Source organism: Podarcis filfolensis (assembly GCF_964270895.1).
Source record: "Podarcis filfolensis genome assembly, chromosome: 5".
In the NCBI taxonomy this organism is placed as follows: Eukaryota; Metazoa; Chordata; class Lepidosauria; order Squamata; family Lacertidae; genus Podarcis; species Podarcis filfolensis.
Window position 1 is genome coordinate 38901914 of NC_139608.1, and position 16800 is coordinate 38918713.

At 42.3% G+C, this 16800-nt stretch overlaps 1 protein-coding gene across 20 annotated transcripts in view; it reads left to right on the top strand.

The window, feature by feature from the left end:
* The window catches only part of KIF1A (kinesin family member 1A), a 119355-nt gene extending 103303 nt beyond the window's left edge, over positions 1 to 16052 (top strand). For all 20 annotated transcript variants that reach the window (XM_083616195.1, XM_083616208.1, XM_083616206.1 and 17 more), the window contains 11 exons: positions 1887 to 2001; positions 4598 to 4731; positions 5479 to 5540; positions 6426 to 6571; positions 6716 to 6928; positions 7755 to 7832; positions 8487 to 8611; positions 8754 to 8900; positions 10022 to 10214; positions 11458 to 11576; positions 11898 to 16052. In XM_083616195.1, the coding sequence (XP_083472321.1) occupies positions 1887 to 2001; positions 4598 to 4731; positions 5479 to 5540; positions 6426 to 6571; positions 6716 to 6928; positions 7755 to 7832; positions 8487 to 8611; positions 8754 to 8900; positions 10022 to 10214; positions 11458 to 11576; positions 11898 to 11940 (1375 nt within the window). In that variant the 3' untranslated portion in view covers positions 11941 to 16052. The remainder of the gene's footprint in view (positions 1 to 1886; positions 2002 to 4597; positions 4732 to 5478; positions 5541 to 6425; positions 6572 to 6715; positions 6929 to 7754; positions 7833 to 8486; positions 8612 to 8753; positions 8901 to 10021; positions 10215 to 11457; positions 11577 to 11897) is intronic.
* Positions 16053 to 16800: the final 748 nt, after the last annotated feature.

The following is a 16800-nucleotide window of genomic DNA, read 5'->3' on the forward strand; positions in this document are numbered from 1 at the left end:
GATTTGAGTGTTGGTGAGCTGTGAAAGTGGAATGTCCATGTGGAAATGTTTTTGAATCATGAGGATGCTCAGACACATATTAAAGTCCCAATATTTTGGTCACCCTTTTCTGTTGTTTAGTGGCACAAAAATGCTGAGCCAAAAAGGTTCCACCAAAGGAATGCCATCATAATGGGAAAGGCTACTGAAAGGGGATGAGAGTCATGTTTGGGTGTCTGTATATCCAGAATGGAGAACCATTTTCTGCATGAGATCTGTTTTAGCTCATGAGCGGCCTTCTGGGGGCTGCATTCCAGTGGTGGTGGGCAGGGCCAAAGGCAGATGTGGGCGGAACCATGGTTGTGACTTTTACAATGGGCTACAAAAGCCAGAGGGTTCTATGCACAAACACCGCACAACCATCTCTCCATCCTCCATCCAGGCAAACAAGGAATTGTCATCATTCAAATAAACATTCCAGGAAGTCAAAGATACTAGAAGAGGGTGTGTGGCCTGGGGAGAATCCTGAGAATCTGAGGGAGAGGCTTGGGGGGGGCACATTCAGCCCTCAGGCATGAGAAGCCCTGTTGCTGCTGCATGTCATCAGAGCTTACATCTGCTTTGGTGCTTCCATTATGCAAAGAACTGAACCTCTATTTCATATGTGGTGATCTTTCTGGAAACCCTGGCTTCCTCAGTGGGATAGTATGTCACAGTACTGGTAGACAATCTCAGTTATTGTTCTCAAAAGACAATCTGGGTGTTTTTTTAATAGGGCCTGCTAAAAGATCACACTTCCCCCCCCCAAAAAAGGGCTAAACTCAGGTACCTTATGTACCTAATTTCACAAAGCAAGAAGTAGTTCTGAGATATCAGTAACCAAACAGGAAAAGGCTAGGGTGAGATAGGTCTGGAGAGAATTATATCTCCCTATCATTCAGAGTCACAATACTCCCTATAAATCAGAGATTGGTGGAATAGTCAGTTTTCTTCTGGAGCTTTGGTGACTGTAGCTGTATGTGGGAAACGAACTTCAAAGAGAATCCACTGAAAGCACTTTTATGAACATATCAAACTTTTAAGGTCTGCAATGCCAAATGCTTCTGGAGAGATGGAACTGACTGCAGCACTGAGCATCCTCACTCTTTTCTTTTCTGAACATGCTTGCTGAAAATTAGTACCTCCTTCCTGTGGAAGGAAGATAGATTGTCTGTGTGCTATGTTTGACTGAAGAGATATGGCCCTGGAGTGCTTTAGACAAAATCTGAAAATACCCAATTGTTTCAGGGATCAAGAGAAGCTCTCTGTTTTCGTATTGCTTTCCTCATCTTTCCCCCGACTCTTGCTTCCTTTCCCCTTGCCCACATTCACTCTCAGAGGGCATGTTTAAATTACACCCCACGATAAGTATGGAACAGATCTTTGGCTTTACCATGGCAATGTAAGCAGAAACATGTGACTTTTCTGCTAAGCCATAATATTTACAGACAACTTGAAACTTGTTTATTGCCAATTCTAGATGAGAGAATGCCACCTGCATGCAACTTTCTTTCTATTACTGTGTCCCTCTTTCTATGTCTTTCTGGCACCCCATCATCTCATGGCTTAAATTTTAACCTTAAAACATACCCCAAATCACCTCTGCTCTTATGCAATATTTAAAACAACAACCATGAATTCACAGCACAGAAGTTTCCCTTGAGGATTCCCACAGATGCCTTCACTATTGCTGTTCATAATGAAGGGGTGTTTTTGAGCCACAGCACTCCAGGATGGCTGCATCCATTCAGCACAAATATGTCTCTCTGTGTGTGCATGTTTGCGTACTGCTGCTGATGCAATTCTCACAGTTTGGTGGTTGATGGTAGTGTTTATTTTTAACCAACCATCTTGCTGTCTCTTTGCAGGACGTTTTACCAGTTTGAAGCGGCATGGGATAGCTCCATGCACAACTCTTTGCTGCTGAATCGTGTCACCCCATACAGAGAGAAAATCTACATGACCCTCTCGGCGTACATTGAGGCAAGACCCATCAGTGTCATTTCCTATAAATAGACCTGAGTTTTAGAAAGGGGCTTCCACCTTGATTTACTCCAGTCCTCCCTTGTCTTAAGCAGTCCCATAATTCCTTGTGATTCTCAAACTAATATGGGGTTTTGGATGACACTAGGCTAACATAGCAATACAAGAAGCCCTTACATCAGCATTTGCCAACCTGGTGCTCTCCAGATGTTTTGGATTACAGTTCACATCAGCCCCAGCCCAGCATTTTACCCTGAGTGATAAAATCCATTCAGACGTTGTTTCTGTGTGTACATGAAGTTTGTTTGGGGGAGCTGGAATGTCTTAATGAATTGCTCCCATGTATTAGTTAGAAGGTCTTAATGGGGTGCACACCTCCTATGCATGAGTAGGTCACCATGCAATTTGATTGAGCAGGGTTCAAACTGCACAGGGTTCCAGGTCATGTAGAATGCCTACTTGCCCACAATTACAGCTACATAGATCCCTCTTTCAGACTAATGTATAGAGGTGGGACAACATCAGGAGCAAGGGCAGCATGTGCAGCAGTCTTGTCCTTCCCTCCATGCATTTAAGGTACATATAGAAGAGTGACTAAATGGACCTACAGAGACTTGCTCAAAATCATCCAATGAGCTTCATGGCTTAACAAGCATTCAGACTCGGATCTCCCTCATCCAAGTCAATCTGTGGGGCAGCCAGTGTGGTGCCTTCCAGATGTTGCAGGACTACAACTCCCATCAGCTTGGCCATTGGTCAGGGACGATGGGAATAGTAGTCAAACAACACCTGGCCATTCCTGTTCTATCCACTAGACCACAAGACTTTCTTACTTTTGGATAACTATAAATGATGGGCATTGTCACCATCTGTTTATGAAAGTCTTCCCCTAAACAGGAAAGTTGGACAAAAGCATTCATAATGTATTGTCCCTGAAACTATTACTAAAAGCAGCAGTATTTGGAAAGCAGGGTAGACTCTTAAACTGTAGCTAGCTCCACACCAAATGAAGTCACCAAAGCCACTGCTTGTCAAGAGAATAGAAAGGACTGCCAGTGACTGACAGGGGAGAGAGCCTGAGGGACCATTTTTAGTACGCAGTGAGCATCCTTCCTAGCAGAGCACTTCTTAGCAAATGTCACTGTCTGCTTGTTTCCAAAACTTGTCTTATTTTAATAACACTTGTAGGGAAAGCAGCTCCTCGGAGTCTTGTTCTACTTTTTGCGGGAGTTTACCACCCTGCTCCCAACGGAAATCTTTTTGCAAGTGGATGCTTGTTTTAAAATATAGTACAGCTCTAAATGTAATGATAAAATGATGTATGATTTCCCATAATTGCTTTTGTGGCAAGTAACATGAAATGCAGCTGCAATGGGTGGGCTGCAGAGCGTGTGGGGGAGGCCCTTAAAACTTCTCCAGGCCATTTTTCTTCTTGAAATCTCTTCCGCTCTCAGCTGATTTTTAGTCATTCAGATGAAAGACAGTGCTGTTTTTCAACAAAGAAGAGGTGATGGAACCAGTGGCGTAGCGTGGGGGGTGCAGGGGGGGCGGGCCGCACCGGGCGCAACATCTGGGGTTAGGGCAAATCCATGGGTTAGGGGGCGCAAATCCACGGGTTAGGGGCGCAAATCCACGGGTTAGGGGGCGCAAATTACTTGCCTTGCCCCGGGTGCTGACAACCGACGCTACGCCACTGGATGGAACTCATTATGAACACCTCCCTCGTTGTCTTAGAATGGCAACGGTGCCCACCTAAGATGTGCCAGAACTGGGTTCCAGCGAGTTCTAGCTGGAAAAAAGCCCTGATGAAAGATACATATATTTTGGAGAGGGAGCCTGAAGGGAAAGGGTTATGTACCTCTTGTCTACCTGGCTGTCTTCTGCTAAGGATTGAGGACTTCATTGACTGCTTTTTATTTTTTATTGGGAATTTTGTTTTCTTTCTGACACCATCATGTGTAATTTGACCTTATATTTCTTGGCATAAGAAGTGCAATAAAACAATGATTTTATTGTTGTATTTTATTCTTGATCTAACTGAATGTAGAGTGCCTTGAAATTCTAAAAAGAATGAAGGCTGTTATAAAAAAATCTTTTAAATTAGCAAATCCAAATTATAACAGTGGGCCATGCTGGATGATAGCTCTATGATATATGATACCTACCTAGGCATTTGCTATTGGAGCAGAGTAAGGGTAGGCAGGCAGTGAGTAACACCAATGAAGCGCTGCTGCCTGTAGTATACCTAACTGATATGCATTGTTGTTTTTAACTAAAGACAGGAAGAAAGGGATACTAGTACTCTGCTAGGTGCCAGGTTTCTAAAGCAAGGATTCCATGTAGCTGTATGTACAGGAAAGTGTATATAAGACTGTAGTTTTATGAGAGTAGCTCCAAATAGCAATGATATAAACATCTATGGATTATTAAGGATACATGCATGACATCATTGGGAAACCTGCTGCAGAACATCATTTTGCTCTTGAAGGCAAACTCACACCATCTGAGAGCCTTTCATTGTGTACCAACAGCCAAGAGCATCCCAGGAAAGCATTTTTTAAATTAAAAAAACCTAGCAAGTATCCTCCTATTTTAGATGGAGAACTGCACCCAACCAGCTGTGATCACCAAAGATTTCTGCATGGTCTTCTACTCCAGAGATGCCAAACTCCCTGCTTCTCGGTCCATCCGCAATCTTTTTGGAAGTGGGAGCCTTCGAGCCTCAGAAAGGTAAAGAAGTCTCATTTCCCGTTCTGCTGGCAGAATAAGAGCATACCTCAAAGAAGAAAAACTTTTGATTTATTGGAAAGAATGCATATAAGTCTAGATATAAACATAGGGGTTACCAACTAATGTTTATAGTTAAGAAGATAAGAATAGTCCTGCTAGGTCAGGTCAGTGACCCATCTAGTCCAGCATCCTGTTCTCACAGTGACCTACTAGATGCCCATGGAATGACCACAAGCAGGACTAAATCACAACAGCAGTCTCCCAGCAACTAGTATTTTGAAGCATACTGCCTGCACAACCATGGAGGCAATAGCCATTGTGGCTGGTAGTCACTGATAGGTTTATCCTCCATGAATTTGTCTTTTAATTCTATCCAAGTTGGTGGCCATCACTGCCCCTTGTGGGAAATAATCCCATAATTTAACAATTTAACACTGTGATGTGTAAAGAAATACTTTCCTTTGCCAGTGTGACAGGGCTTAACCTTGCAGAAGCCATGCTGGTTACGCTTCAACGAGGTTTGTTCTCTCATATTTATATGGTTATTCCTTCTTTAACAATGCTGTACTTTCTACCAGTTTTCTTAGGACAGATGTAAAGCTAACTAGACTGTAATTTCCAGAATCCTCTCTGGATTCCTTTTTAAAAATTGATGTTACCTTGGCCATTACATTTAATGTGCCACATGCACATGAAGGTCATTTATTGCAACACCATGCTCTGATGTTTCACTCTTTTTCCTTGTAGTAACCGTGTAACTGGGGTGTATGAACTCAGCCTTTGTCGGGTGGCTGATGCTGGCAGTCCAGGTGAGAAACTTCTCTTTGGTTTGGCTTCACTTTCTGATGGTTCTAATTAGCACTGTCATCATGACAGGCCCATAGGGGATGCTGGGGTTGTGCTAAGAGGAAAAGAATGTAACATTAGGAGAGTCAATTTGACTGTTGCCATGAGACTTATTTATTTTACTTGAATGAATATGGGTGGCCCTTTGCATCTTAATACCTGAATCGTAAACATCCACAGAAACATATGTGTCTGCAATGTCAGTGCAACATAACTTGAACACTGCCCAAACATCATGCTTTTTTGGGGAAGTGTTGTGAAAACTAAGTGTTGTGAAAACTAGTAATGCACCATTCCTCTGGTTGCATTTTGAGGATTTGGGGCAGAGGGGGAGAGAAAGGCTGTATGCCTAAACAATATGATCCCCTAAAACAGGGGTGTAGATCTAGCCAATGGACTGGACCCTTACCTTCCCAACCCTCACAGGCCATTTTTAACAGGTAGGTTGAGCTGTCCCACCTGTCAATGACAACATCAGGTGACAATGCTTTGCAAGCAGAGACAATCAACTGATCATTGGCCCCTGCAAAGTTGCATCTTTACCTGATGAGGGCAGATGGGCACGGCTTGGTCAAATTGACCTTGCCAACCAAATGAGGATTTAAATCTGTGCAAAGGCATTTGTTCTGTTAGTTATTGTATAGTAGAGAAGAACTACGGACTCCTATGTAGAAACCGCTTTACCACTAGTACAGCATGCTTTGTGTTCATTTCTCTCTTCTTTTTTATTTGTGGAGTGTCTTGATATGTGAAGTTGGGAAATCTGCTTTAAAAGAAACACTGCCCACATGCTTTGCAGACTGGGCATGAGCAATGCTGAATGCAACCTGCAACTTTGTCCTTTGCAGGCATGCAAAGAAGACGAAGGCGTGTGCTTGACACATCTGTGGCGTATGTGCGAGGTGAGGAGAACCTGGCAGGCTGGCGGCCCCGTAGCGACAGTCTCATCTTGGATCATCAATGGGAATTGGAGAAACTGAGCCTCCTGCAAGAAGTAAGACTCAAGCCCAGTGGTCCTTATCCATGTCCGTGTTGGCGGGAAGGGTGGGAAGACATGAGGTGTGTGGATTGACCTCTGTGTGAGATGACTCTCTGCAGATGTCTGTGACCTTACTTAGCCAGAGGTTTATTTCCGCAGGTTGAGAAAACAAGGCATTACCTTCTTCTGCGTGAGAAACTAGAGACAACCCAGCGCTTGGGTCTCGATTCCCTTTCCTCAAGCTCCTGTGAAGACTCGGATTCCCGCAGTACATCTTGTGTCTCCTCTCCAATCTCAGCAGATGGTACCCCTGAGGGGAGGAATTTGCCACTGGACACCCCCAGTGAGAGGCAGAAAGAACTTGCCGTCAAGGTATATGTTATTCTGGGGCAACACCATGCCAGTTACATCTTTGTCTTTGGCATGGCATGGGAATGGCATCGCTAGAACCTACATTCTCATGGTGCCTAAACTGCTGGTCTCAGCATTGCCTTTTGTTTATGAAACAGATGGTCTTCCCTGAGTGCGGGCAGGAGCTGAGAGAGGGAGTGAAAATGAGATTTCTGAGCAGAGGAGATTGTGGTCTTGCCGTAAATTTATCTGGGCTGGTTTATATTTTTCACATGAACGATATTGTCTGCCGTGGGAGGCTTAGAGGACATGCCGGTTACAAAGCTAGGCAAGGGTTTTAAGGTCTCCCTCTGACAGGAACAAAACAGCAACAGGAAATTCCCGTCTCCATCCAGATCCAACTAGATCCAGTGTCACCTTATGGCTAAACTATATAATAACACTATCCCCACACTTCATCTATATCCAACTAGTTACAAGGCGGCACTGTGATGCCCAGCTCTGTTTAAGTAGATTGATACATGAAGATGTGGATTTTGTGTGTGTAGTATATATGGTGAGGGTGCATGTGTGGTCTGTATGTGTGTCGACTGTGTGTGTGTTCTGTATGTGTGCTGTATATGTAGTGAGTATGTGTGTGCATGCATGTATATACTGCACCCTTAGAGATGTAGTGGACCATCAATGTGGTCCTCAGACTGGAAAAAGGGTTAACTATTCCTGCTCTACAGCATGTTTAGTATAATAGTTACAGTAATTCTGTCCTGGTCAGGGCCAAGCCTCTTATTACAACCTGTATCTCTTAATCTCTCTCTTCCAACCCCTCACCCAAACATCTTTTCTACAGTGCTTGCGCCTCCTTACACACACATTCAACAGAGAGTACACCCACAGCCATGTCTGTGTCAGCGCAAGTGAGAGCAAGGTAAGAGAAACTCTGTGCTTTCGTGGGGTGCCCTGTCACTCAACAAAGATGTGTGAATACTGATGGAAATGGTGGTATGAAACTGTACCCACAGTGGCCAATTAGCTGTGGCACTTTTCTTCCAGGAACAGACAGGTGCAAAGAGCTGACTCTTTAAGTACAGAATTGTTGGGAATAAAAGTGCTTGTTGAAAAAGCACCCCATGACTATGTCTTTCTAAGGGAACATACAAACAGAAGGGGAAGGGCTGTAGCTTACTGGTAGAGTTCATCCTGTGCATGTATAACATCTCATATTCCACTCCCAGCATCTCTAGGTAGGCCTAGAAGAGACCCATCTGAAACCCTGGGAAATCACTACCAGTCAGTGTAAACAATACTGAGCTAGGTGGATCAATTGTATCAGGCAGCTTCCTATGCACCTTGAAACCTTTGCCACAGTGCCACGTTTGGGAAAATAAAAGGCATAGGTACCGCAATAGCTCATTGGGCTGTATGCAAAAGTAGTCATACTCAGAGTATACCCATTGAAAATAGTAGACATTAACTTTTAATAGAAATTGACTTTGATACTCATCCTCACCTTGTACTTCTTAGTTTAGAGAGGCCTGCGGTAAAGCAAGCAGCTTCAGTGATTAATTCTTTTCGTGTACAGCTATCTGAAATGTCAGTGACTCTGCTAAGAGACCCTTCCATGCCAGCCCTTGGTGGCTCCACCTTGACCCCCTCCTCCACCTGCCCATCATTGGTTGAAGGACGGTACAGTGGCACGGATGCCAGGTGAGGAAGATGGCAAAGCTAAGAATTTCAGATCAGTCTACAGACACATTTATGAGCACAGTTTCAGACGCTGTGTCAACTTTTTTTTTAAGGAGGCCAAAGTTGAGTTTAAATTACATACCTACCCGCCTTTCCTTTGCAGAACTCTGCAGCTCTCTTCAAGGGCAGAAAGCCCTGAATTTGAGCCCACAGTTGAAGGAGAACAAAAGAAATCCCCCACCTGTGGGCCTGAAGATGAAAAGGAGACCCAGCGCCTTTTGGTCCCTGATATTCAAGAGATCCGGGTCAGGTACAAGTTATGGGCTTTGTGGAAAGAATCTTATTCTTGACTAAACTGAAGGGTTCGTTGACCTAAGTACATGGTACATTTCTTTTCCTCTGTGCCTCTTCCCTTGGGAGGGAAGCAGTTGCACGGTGAAGAATGCAATAATTAACAGGAGTGCATTCCTTTTGAATTTAGCAGAGCTATTTCTAAGAAATGAAAATGGGTTCTGGGCAAGACCCTGCAAGCAAATCAATTCCTCCAATAGATCAGAAAATAGCTTGTTTTGTTATGACCTAAAATTGGACCCCATTGTTTCTTTGAGAGGGACAGTGTCCACTCTCTCCCTATGAGCTCCCTAATACCTTTTTATAGTGGCTGTTACTTCTGTTCTGGCAGGGGTGGCTTGGAGAGGATGGGGTGTCTTTCTCCTTTTCTTTCCCTCCTCCCTTCCTCCCTTCCTGTCACCTGGAATATGACCATGCCAATGAACCAGGTGGCCTGGAGGGAAAGGGGAGGAAATACAAAACAATGACCTGACTTTTAGAAGACATCTGAAGGCAGCCCTGTTTAGGGAAGTTTTTAATGTTTGAAGTTTTACTCTGTTTTTAGTGTTTTGTTGGAAGCCTCCCGGAGTGGCTGGGGAAACCCAGCCAGATGGGTGGGGTATTATTATTATTATTATTATTATTATTATTATTATTATTATTATTATTATATTCCCCGCCTTGCTGCTGCCCAAACAGCAGCAGCAGCCACTGGTAGGGCAGGTTGTGGAATGGAGGAGTTCTTCTTTGGCTCAGATTAACATCCAAACTAGAATGTAACTCAGGGGTGTAACATTCCACATCATATGGAGGATGAGCAATGTCAGTGGATAATGTTCTATTCTGAACTGCACAGTCCAGTAATGGCATCACATGTGCCTTCTCACTTAACATGTGCACCTCCCCACATGATAGGGATCTCCATGTAGAAAAAGAGAAGTGAAGCAAACAAGTCAAGAGCATCCACAGGAGTATAACTTCTGGGGCAGAGGGAGGAACAAAGGCACAATTCTGGTGGTGCTAAAACTCTTTAGAAATCAATATGTGTGGTGCAGTTTCTATGCATTTACTAAGCATGATGCCAATGTGTCTCCTCTACAGCCCTATTGTCTCCAGGAAAGGCTACCTGCACTTTCTGGAGCCCCACACAAATGGGTGGGTGAAGCGCTATGTGGTTGTGAGACGTCCCTATGTCTACATCTACAACACCGACAAGGACTCTGTGGAGAGAGCAGTCCTCAATCTCTCATCAGCTCAGGTGGAATACAGTGAAGACCAGCAGGCGATGCTGAAAGTAAGGACAATTTCATAGGTTGGGCAAAATCAGAGAATCCGCAGCTAGTGCTTTATTGGAGACTGGGCTGTAAGGGAAAGAAGAGGCCATGGCAATGGCTAAAATCCAGGAAGAGTGTGAAGTACAGAGAAAGGAATGACAGCAGAGCCAGAGAATCTTAAGTGGCATAACCAGACCTGTTCCTGAACAAGCTACATCTAGCGTGACTGTTGAGGGCAATTGCCCCGATGGTTTCAGAGTCTCCTCCCTTGAATGTGCAGGGGTGCAAAGCCATGTCAAGACAGCTAGAAACACATTCTGCAGGTATTGCTGTTAGTGTTAACCTAATACTTTGGTCTACTAGAAACAAACCAATGAACTGACAACAGATTTGATGTCTTAAGTATGGTTTATAGTACATCCTTATATCCTCAGCCATGATTTGACAGCAGTGCTGCTGCTTCTTAGAGTAGGAGTGGGACCAAAGACAAAAAGTGAGCAGAGCAATGAAGATGGCCATCTCTTTATACAGCATACATTCCAGCCACACAAAAGTCACCTACACCCACATATCTTTCCTCTCCACACCTAGGCAAGCTATTACCCACATTACAGCCAAGCAAAGAACTTGAGGCAGGATTGCAGCCCAGCAGGTTAGAGCCTGAGGAAATGTGGGGTGGTGTAGCCTGGGAGAGTCCTGAGGGCCAGATAGAAAGGTTTGGGTGACCACATTTGGTCCCCAGATCTGAGATTCTCCCCCACTTCTTTAACATCTGTATATATTTTTTCCTTTAATGACGTTGCTATGCTCATGATTTCTCCAGTCCTGCAGGGAGGAGGAGGGATGTGGGAGGTAAGAACTCTTGGATCCTATCCCTCTCCTGTCCAGTTGTGCTTTAAGTATAAATAGGAGCTGAGTCTAAGGCTGAAGTGGAGTGAACATCTGGGCAGGATGATTCTGCAGGTAGACCATGTAAGTAATAGCAGTGAACACTTTGAAGAATGGGCGTGTCCTCCAGGATGAGGACAGAGAGCCAGGCCTGACACCTACAATTGTAAAGGGAACTGTGATTTACACATCTAGAGAAAGTGTTGAATTGTCTTACAAACTATTGGGGGTGGGGGCTGCTGCAATGCCAGTCATCGGATCTGGGACCATCTGGTTTGGCCTGTAATATATGCACTCATTGCATTTTACTGTATGCCTCTTTGTATGCTTCTCCTCTACAACTGAGTCTCACATGCAACTTTACACCCGTTTTAGACCCCCAACACATTCGCAGTGTGCACTGAACATCGTGGGATCCTGTTGCAGGCAAGCAATGACAAGGATATGCATGATTGGCTGTATGCATTTAATCCTCTCCTGGCTGGATCAATAAGGTAACTGAATAGCTTAAAATCCCAAACCCCTCTCGACCAGAATTCTTCAAACTTGGGGCTCCTGATGTTGCTGAACTACAAGTCCCGTCATTCCCAAACAGCTTAGCCAGTGGTCAGGGATGATGGGAGTTGTAGTCCAACAATAAGAGGATCCAATGTTGAAGAACACCATCTAGAATAAGAACAACGTTCAAGGCTTCAGCTGAGAAGTCTGGGTTTGTTTTTTGTCTCTTTGAACATGGGTTGGGATTCTGAAGATTCCTCTACCTTATTTCTTTTCCCTATCCTTTCATTTTTCTTCTTCCTTGGTTTCTCTGACAGGTCCAAACTGTCTAGGCGGAGGACAGCCCAAACCAGAATTTAGCCTAAAGGGCCGCCCATCTCATCAAACCAAGTGAAATAATGGGTGCTGTTTGACGGTCCCCATTTTAAATTTGGATCTCTTCTGTCATTCATCCCGCCAGATGCCTGCACCACAGAGCGATCCATCTCAAGTTACAGTTTCATTGGCCAAATTCATTTCTGTTGTAACTTTAGAAGCCTGGTACACCCTGGAATCCTTGTGCACATGTGATCTTCCGCCCATCTCTTTACTGGGTGACCTAGGTGACATATGACCACCAACAAAGCAAGAGTCTTTTTTAAAAAATTATAATGATTTAATTTTTAAAGCAACTGTTCAATTTAAGGAGAAAGGAATCTGTAAAAGTGTGAACATTATAAAACATGTTACTCAAAGGAGATAAAAGTGATAGGATTGTGTTCAGCTAATTCATAACTTATTGACATTTTACTTGATAGAGCAAGAAAGAGTAGGATGAGATTATATTTATAAAGTATTTATTTCTATTTACTTCACTGAAAAATGTACATTCTGTTTATCATGTGGTGTTGTTTTTTTCCACCTACGCACATACATTATGCTGCATCTCATTTCTGCTAAAAGAAAAGATGTGGAAGTGAGTCAGTGTAGTGATGGGAGAGGGCCCTGTCAGCTTTTTCTGTGAGCCTATCTTGGTTTTCTTTCAAATACTGTGCTTGCTGCCTAGCAGGTTTCTTCTTCTTTTCAGTCACCTAGCCAATGTTTGTTTTGTTCAACTAAGGGCCGAACTACATGTTACATGCAAATATGTATAACATTCCCCCAATCTTCTTTATATAATGAAAACTAGCTTCAGGAGACTGTGATTAGAAGTGAAGGAATAGCAGTGAGGCTTGTGGTGAAGCATGTACCGAATTTTTCCCATTGTATTTTTTCTTCTCTAAACAGCCTCTTCCAGATGCCCATTTTGAGCAGAAGGAATAGCTGGTAGGGAAGGGATTAAACGACCTCTCCATTAGCATTATTTGTTCCCATGAGCAACCCCCCAAGGTTGCTTTTCATTTAAAGAAACAGTCAACACCCCCTCCCCAATCTATTAGTGGGATGCTACACGCATCTGCATGTAACATTGAAATTGACCTTCAATCTTAATAGGGATGTTTTGTTGGAGGTGAGTTCATGTTTTCCCAAGAAAGGAATGGTGGGAGGGGGATTTGCTTCACCCTTTCCCCATCGGCAATTATTCATGGCATCGGATGAACAGGTTGGGCCACTTTATCACCATTCTGGTTGCAGGCAGTGTTCAGTAAGTTCCTGTGACACTCACACAACCACATCCTACACAGCAGTTGAAATAGTAACAGTTGCACTATCTGAGAGAAGAATTGCATCTTCCAAGGTACTTAATAAAAAACTCTCACAGTATTTAGGAAACACTTGGGAGAAATACAATATCTGCTCAGCAGAAGTGCATCTTCAAGGGACAACCCCTGGGCTTCCCAGAATAAGTGAAAAACTACTGTATGTTTATTACACTCAAAACTGATTGTCTGGAAATACCCATTGTCATTTTCTTTTAAGGGAAAAGTAGGTTTGAAATAGATTACTTTATGTAGCAAGACTGATAGGACCCTTGTATAAGATTGGAACAGTGTGTTATAAAAGAGACCTCTTTTCACTCTTGTATCTAGTGATATGTTAAAAGTCTCCTTCAAAAATACACCTGCATCTTAATTATTTCTGGTAAAACAAATAGTCAATTTTATTTCAAATTTGGGTAAGACAGAGTAAAACAAATAATAGTTTTTTGGCACTAATCAATTAAGCATGACTCATATCTGATTTTAAGCATCTCCTGTTAACTCTTTATATATAGGATCCTATTTTACAGCCTACTCAAATCAATATGTGGTAGTTAATCCCCATGATTTACATTCCCTTTATGCATAAACAGCAAAATTAAATACCCTTGGTGGCAACTTTGATTCATTTTAACTTCCCAGCCTAAGTCTAATTATTATATAATTAAAATCCGTAACTGATTCTCTGTTTCTAATCAGTGGTGATTATTACTCTCTTATCAGTGTCTGATCTAGTAGAAGCCTTTCAACAACAAAATTTGCAGTCAGACAGCAAGCAACTAATGAATTTCTCTGAAATGTCCTGAGTGATTGTCATGCTGTAAGTTCAAAGCTACCTTGGGCTATGTTGAAGAAATCATCTGAACTTGTTTTAAAAAAGAACAGGACAAGTACAGCTCTGAACATGTTTCTTGGAAGTAAGTCTTTCAGTGTTCAGTGGCGCTTACTCCCAAGTAATTATGCACAGGATTGAAGGCTGTCCTAGAACAAGGAAGTCATATATAGGATCACAACACTTATCTTTCATACAAAAACACAACTTTAAAAATATTTTACTTCATTTATGTCCATATCAAATTGTCAAGAGATTTAATTATGTTAGTGGCAATGGATGAAGAAGTTGTGTCAGTACCTTCCTTGTCCATACAATCAAGAGATGCAAAAATGTATATGTAACCTTGCCTTGTGAATGAAGAAGTAGAGCTTGGAAGAGCTGCATTTTATGGGGAGTGATAGATTGATAAGAGGCATGGCTTAGGTCAGCCAACCTGAAGACCATGTTCCTGACAGTGTGAATATTGGGCTACAGTCTGGTCTTGCTCAAGCGTTCCATGTTTCTGGGGCCAGCAAACCTGCAGACAACATGACTGACTTGAGTTAGGGATCAAAGGCTTGACCCAAAGCCCCTAAAAATGAAAGGCAATGTTTGAATCAGGGCTTAAATGCAATGACACACACACAAAAAAAAAGAATTGTGAACTCAACAAATTGACAATAGCTTAATGGAGATCATCCAGTCTCCAGCTAGCATGGATATCCTGAAAGGATTTGTTTGTTTAGTACTTTGGTTGGAATATTAAACAGAGATCTAATGGTCCATCATAGTGTTATTTAGATAACCCAGCATATCATTATGTTTGGCGTATTTTCTGCTGGTTATGGCTTTATCCATTGCCAAAATGTCAAGCCACGTTGATATAGTTATCAACCACTCTTCAGACAAAATGAGAAGAGTCTCCACTGATTTACTGTCATTTTACTTAATTTGAGATGTAAAGATTTTTGAATGATCCTTTTATTAATTGTTTAATTTCAAGTATCATCTAGACCTTTGTTAGGGGGCAAAAAACAGCATTTCTGAATAAAGCATATTTTGGAAAGTCCTGCAGGAAAAGGAACCTATTAAATGAAGCATAAAATACTGACAGGATGGACTTCCATCTCTGCTCTGTTTCACACAACCATATCATTATAATTATCTCAAGGTGGAGGCTGGTGAGAGAAAATAATGTTATACAAGAAAAATAATTTCAGATTATGTCATACTTATCCTATTCCATAGATTATATATTGGTTAGAGACTGGTCTTCAGTAACTGTAAAAGCCAGCGTTATTTTGTTCACATAAAACTCTTTCCCATTCCAATAAATTATTGGGGAATAAGGAGCTCACCTAAAGTATCAAATGCTCTCTGAACTGCCCTTCAGTAGGGGGATAGCAGAGCCCAGTATAAGTAGTCTTATAAATTATCAAGGAGCAACAGGAAAGCAGAGAGACAAGTAAAAGCAGCACAATTAGCTAATAACTGTGGGCCTAAGAGGCAATTGCTTATCCATATGGTAACATGCAAAAGTGACAACACAAGATGTATAACTCTCTAATATGCTCTTACCGTTTCTTTCTGTTGTGTGTTCAATGAACTGTAGGGAAGATCACTATCATTCATGAGCTGTGACTCAATATCAAGAACTTACTGTATAAAAATGAAGGTTGTGGTTACTTTTTATTTTTTATTAATCTTATTTTGCCTGTGCTTCCATTATCTAGTTTGTCCAAATGAGTTCTTCCTGTGACATCATCTCCAAATGCTGGGAGACCATTTCTCTTGCTTTGTATATATGTGATTGCTGTGGGCACACCCTGTACCACTGTATAAATAACAATACTGAAGTAATCGAGTCTAGTTTTCTTGATGTCTTAAAGCTATTGAGTGTTGGAAATTAGGGTCTTCAACTGTTTGTGTACACTTAAGGCATTGTTCAGTTAAAGAAATAAATGTGGCATTTATGCAAATAGTGGACACTCTGTTCTTGACCTCTGGCTTGTTCTCTTAACCAAATGTTGTATTGTTTCATCAAAACAAAGCATTCTTTTTTTGGGGGGGGGATTTCAATTCAGAAGTAAACAAATATGGAAAGTACTATTTTCCCAGTTGTACGAGAGAGCTTTCCTTTAAATATTCTGTGTCTATAACGTTGATGGCCAGTTGGTGTCCATGCCCTGCAGTCCACATGCCAGGTGAGAAAGGTGCTCTTCTTATGCACAGAAGACAATTTTATCTTACCCTAAGCAGCCCCACCAAATTTTATCAAAGGTACACACTTTTTTTAACCTTCAAATTGCTTTCAGAAGTTATGAGAGTCATATTCTACACATTGGTGTTATTTTAAAGATGTCCAACGATCTCCAACATGGCTTACAACTTATTAACACAACATATGACTCGCCATTCCAAAGCAGTTAAGACAATAATTTATTTTATTTATAACACTTCCATTGTGTCGTTCACCCATGGTCAGCAAATGCACAAGCAGCACAATTATATATTATATAGACCATCTTAAAAGAGGGGGGAGAGAAAGAATGATATTATACTGTTAAAAATTGGGGCAAAGTAACTTTAAAACTAAGGGATGCGGGTGGCGCTGTGGGTTAAACCACAGAGCCTAGGGCTTGCCGATCAGAAGGTCGGCGGTTTGAATCCCTATGACGGGGTGAGCTCCTGTTGTTCAGTCCCTGCTCCTGCCCACCTAGCAGTTCA